The sequence below is a fragment of the Myotis lucifugus genome, unplaced genomic scaffold (genome assembly GCF_000147115.1).
Source record: "Myotis lucifugus unplaced genomic scaffold, Myoluc2.0 scaffold_967, whole genome shotgun sequence".
Classification (NCBI taxonomy): domain Eukaryota; kingdom Metazoa; phylum Chordata; class Mammalia; order Chiroptera; family Vespertilionidae; genus Myotis; species Myotis lucifugus.
In genome coordinates, this window is record NW_005872015.1 from 19,730 (window position 1) to 24,219 (window position 4,490).

The 4,490-nt window shown below is 66.6% G+C and overlaps 1 protein-coding gene across 3 annotated transcripts; it reads left to right on the forward strand.

Annotated features, from left to right (window-relative positions):
- The first annotated feature begins 2,504 nt into the window (after positions 1-2,504).
- Positions 2,505-4,403, forward strand: FUT1 (fucosyltransferase 1 (H blood group)). 3 transcript variants are annotated; one of them, XM_023747769.1, is made up of 3 exons: positions 2,505-2,734; positions 2,938-3,034; positions 3,186-4,403. In XM_023747769.1, the coding sequence occupies exons 2-3, from the start codon at positions 3,022-3,024 to the stop codon at positions 4,289-4,291; spliced, it is 1,119 nt and encodes a 372-aa protein (XP_023603537.1). In that variant the 5' UTR covers positions 2,505-2,734; positions 2,938-3,021; the 3' UTR covers positions 4,292-4,403. The 3 variants fall into 3 exon arrangements, with proteins under 3 accessions (XP_023603537.1, XP_023603539.1, XP_023603538.1); XM_023747771.1 differs by lacking the exon at positions 2,938-3,034; XM_023747770.1 differs by lacking the exon at positions 2,505-2,734 and having other exon boundaries at positions 2,869-3,034.
- The last annotated feature ends 87 nt before the right edge of the window (positions 4,404-4,490 follow it).

Below are 4,490 nucleotides of genomic sequence, written 5' to 3' on the forward strand. Positions count from 1 at the left end.
GTGCAGAGGAGGATAAAGGAAGCAGTACCCTTCCCTGGTTTTAGGAGGAGAAGGGAAATGTTCGGCGTATTTTCAAGGGGGTGAGGGGTCCTAACAAGGGTGGGGTCTTGGATCAGGAAAATGATAGAGGCAGGATGGTGGACAACTGCCATAGAGTTAAAAACAAAAAGTGGCCGCGCCCTAATCCTCTTGAGCTGGCAGGACCAGGAGGAGGGGCTCTCCTCCCTCCCTGTGTGTTAGTAGAGGAGAGCTGTGGCGCTTGATCTCTTAAGTTCGGGAGGGAGGAAGGGCCCTGTGCCCTTTCTTCTTTTTGTGTTGGGGAGGAGGGGGTGGGGGGTCTGCCCTCCTAGTGAGGAAGAAAGGCGTGCGGATCTGTCCTCCTACTAGTGAGAGAAGGAGGGAGCGAGGTGTCCTTCTCCCTGTGTCAGGAAGGAGGGGCTGGGGGCCTGGACTCCTGTGTCTGGGGGAGGAGGGGCTGGGGCCCTGGTCTCTTGTGTCAGGGAGGAGGCTGAGGGCCTGGACCCCTGGGTCTGAGTGACGAGGGGCTGGGGGCCTGGATTCCTGGATCTGAGAGAGGAGGGGCTGGGGGTCTGGTACCCCTGGGTCTGAGGGAGGAGGGGCTGGGGGCCTGGTACCCCTGGGTCTGAGGGAGGTGGGGCTGGGGGTCTGGTACCCTGGGTCAGGGAGGAGGGGCTGGGGGCCTGGACTCCTGGGTCCGAGGGAGGAGGGGCTGGGGGCCTGGACTCCTGGGTCTGAGGGAGGAGGGGCTGGGGGCCTGGTCCCCTGGGTCTGAGGGAGGAGGGCTGGGGCCTGTGAGCTGCCTCCCCAGTGTCCGCTGCAGCTTGTGTCTGATTCCACCCGAACATCTAGGCTTTGGCGTCAGACACTGAGGTCCTTCAGGCGTCAGGAAACGAACAAGCGCCCGGTGACCACGGTGCCCTCCCGGAGACACAGCTGGCCAGGGCCTGAAGCCTCTCACCAGCCCTGCCCAGCAGCCGGCACCCCGAACACCCGGCCTCCTCCTCTGGCCTCAGTGCAGACTAGGTGCCCCCAGCACAGCCGGGTGGAGGGCGGGGTCCCTCACTCAGCGTGGGCAGGGGAGCCAAGAGCCCGAGAGGAATGAGAGACGGGCAATTTCTTGGAACCGAAGGGTGAAGAGCTTGGACCCCCGTTCTGAAGGAGGAAGGTGCTGGCAGCCTGGATTTCCTCAGCTGACTCTCAGCCCGGCCCTGGCCTGGGGGATTATGGTCAACTGTCAGATCCAGAGTTCTCGTTCCGATGCCGGGGCCCTGGGTGAGGTGAGCAGGCCCTTCAGCCATGGCAACTCCTTCCCTGCGCGGGAGAGCCAGGCCTCTGCTCCCTCGCTGGGCTCCAGGTTCCAGGCTCCAGGCGCTGGGCTCTGGGCTCTGATCACTGGGCTCCGGGCACTGGGCTCTGGGCTCTGGGCTCCGGTCACTGGGCTCTGGGCTCTGGGCACTGGGCTCTGGGCTCTGGGCTCCGGTCACTGGGCTCTGGGATCTGGTCACTGGGCTCTGGGCACTGGGCTCCGGGCTCTGGGATCTGGTCACTGGGCTCTGGGCTCTGGGCTCCGGGCACTGGGCTCCGGGATCTGGGCCCCGGGCTCTGTCTGGGCTATGGGCTCCGGGCGCTGGGCTCTGGGCTCTGGGCCCCGGGCTCTGGACTCTGGGCTCTGGGTTCTGGGCTTTGGGCTCCGGGCTCTGGGCTATGGGCTTTGGGCGCTGGGCTCTGGGCTTTGGGCTCTGGGTGCTGGGCTCTGGACACTGGGCTCTGGGTGCTGGGCTAAAGGGCTCTGGGCTCTGGGTGCTGGGCTCTGGGTTCTGGGTGCTGGGCTCTGGGTGCTGGGCTCTGGGTGCTGGGCTCTGGGCTCTGGGCTCTGTGACAGGCATGAAAGAGGCGCTCTCCCACTCTGGCATTTCCGGTTCCCCATGCTTGGGAGGGGCGCCTCCAGGAGGTGCCTGCCTAGAAAGCCACAGTTCAGCACCAGACCCAGAATCACCCCAAAGGAGAGTCTGAGGGTGTGACTGTGGAATGTGGGGGGGGGGGGACCGGCGGCCCCTGGTGGGGCGGGGACACCCCCAGGCCGGACCCTGCGGGCTGGAGGCGGCTTCCACCTGGCAAACAGGTTCCCCATCCCTCGGGAGGACGCGGGCTGCCAGGACTGCCCTCCCCGCCGGCTCTGAGTCAGGGCCCCATCCCAAGCGGCTGGGGCGAGGCCGGCTGGGCGCATCCAGACACTGGGGAGCCCAGGACCCGAAGGGAAGACGAAGAGGTTGACGGACCGGATCGCCCAGGTGCAGCATGGCACCTGCAAGTCCTGGAGGATGGGGCTCCTGGGTGGCGGGGTAGGCCGCCCGCCCGGGACCGAGCCCTCCTCCAGGCCAAAGCCCGGGAGGGGCTGGGGGGTTGGGATGGTGGGTGCCCGGAGGGCAGGGCGGGAGGACTACCAGCCTGGCTGGGGGTGTGGGGAAGGGGTGGGGCTCCGCCTGGCAGCTACTGGGCAGGGCTGGGAGAGGTAGAGGCCGGGCGGACCGCGCCCACTCTCCTTGCTCCTGGCGCTGCTGCAGCCAGTGAGGGGAGGAGGCTGGAGGGAAGGGCTGCGGGTCCTGGGAACCTGGCGTCTGCGGTTTGGGGCGGCCGGATGTAGATTGCTTTTAGGAACAGCGCTCGGCCCAGACCAAGCCAGCGGCGGATCCGCCACCTGCCAGGAGCTCAGGTTAGTGGAGGTGCAATCTCAACCTCTAACCCCCATGACCTGAGGAGCCCCCTGCACCCACAACCCCAGTTCCTGCTCCTGGGGGTGAGGGGAGGTGGCGGGGGCGGGGGGGAGGTGGTGGTCAAGATCCCTTATCAGTCCTGGGCCTCCAGCCCTCCGTTCTGTTTGGCGCGTCTCTCCCTGTCACCTCTGCGCGCGCACAGGTTCACCTGAGAGAGGAGCTGGAACACAGTCAAACCGTGGAATTTACATGGGGGCCTGACAGGCGGAGGCAGCGAGGCTGCAGGATGTGGGGACCAGGTGCTGGGCCCTGGACGATTGCTCTCTTGGAAATCACCACCCTTCCTCCCACCCCCAAATCCCAAACCTCCAGCTTCTCCGCCCTCAGGCCCCTGATTCCTTCGGGCGGCGCCTCCCCAGGCTCCTTCTCACTCACCTCTTCCCCCCGCAGCCATGTGGACCCTCGGCCGCCGTCACCTGTGTCTGACTTTCCTGCTGGTTTGTGCGCTGGCGGGAATCTCCTTCCTCCACCTCTACCAGGGCCTCTTCCAGGGCGGCCTGGACCTGTCTTTCCTGTGTGCAGACCGACACCTGGTGGCGGCCCCCGTTGCCATCTTCTGCCCATCGGGCGCCGGGACGGCCCTCAACACCTCCCCTTCCTGTGCCCAGCTCCCCCCGCCCCCCTCGGGGGCCTGGACCATCTCCCCGGAGGGCCGGCTTGGTAACCAGATGGGGCAGTACGCCACTCTGCTGGCCCTGGCCCGGCTCAACGGCCGCCAGGCCTTCATCCTGCCCGCCATGCACGCGGCCCTGGCCCCCGTGTTCCGCATCACCCTGCCCGTGCTGGCGCCCGAGGTGGACCGCCGCACGTCCTGGCAGAGCCTGGAGCTGCACGACTGGATGTCGGAGGAGTACGCCCGCTTGCAGCAGCCTCTGCTGAAGCTGTCGGGCTTCCCCTGCTCCTGGACTTTCTTCCACCATCTCCGGGAGCAGATCCGCCGGGAGTTCACCCTGCAGGACCACCTCCGGGAAGGGGCCCAGGGTTTCCTGGCACAGCTCCGCCTGCCGGGCACCGGCGGCCGCCCGCGCACCTTCGTGGGGGTCCACGTGCGCCGGGGGGACTACCTGGAGACCATGCCCCAGCGCTGGAAGGGGGTGGTGGGCGACCGCGCCTACCTGCGGGAGGCCATGGACTGGTTCCGGGCCCGGCACGAGGCCCCCATCTTTGTGGTCACCAGCAACGGCATGGCCTGGTGCCGGGAGAACGTGGACACGTCCCGGGGGGACGTGGTCTTTGCCGGCGACGGACAGGAGGCCTCGCCGGGGAAGGACTTCGCGCTGCTCACGCAGTGCAACCACACCGTCATGACCATCGGCACCTTCGGCTTCTGGGCCGCCTACCTGGCGGGCGGAGACACCGTCTACCTGGCCAACTTCACCCTGCCCGACTCCGGCTTCCTGAAGATCTTCAAGCCCGAGGCCGCCTTCCTGCCCGAGTGGGTGGGCATTAACGCGGACTTGTCTCCGCTCCAGAAACCTAGGTCTCCGGGGGCCTAGCAGCTTCTGGGGGAGCTTGTGGCGGTCCTGCAGCACGCGGGGCACCGTTTCTAGAGTGATTCTAGTTGCTAGACCTTCAGAGAAGAGAGGCTCCAGCCACTGCCTGAACATTCTAGAACCGCAGGAAAGAATTTCCTGACTGGGGAAGTCTGGGCCGCTGTTGTGCCCAGCCTTAACCCACATGTGGATGGCTGTCCCC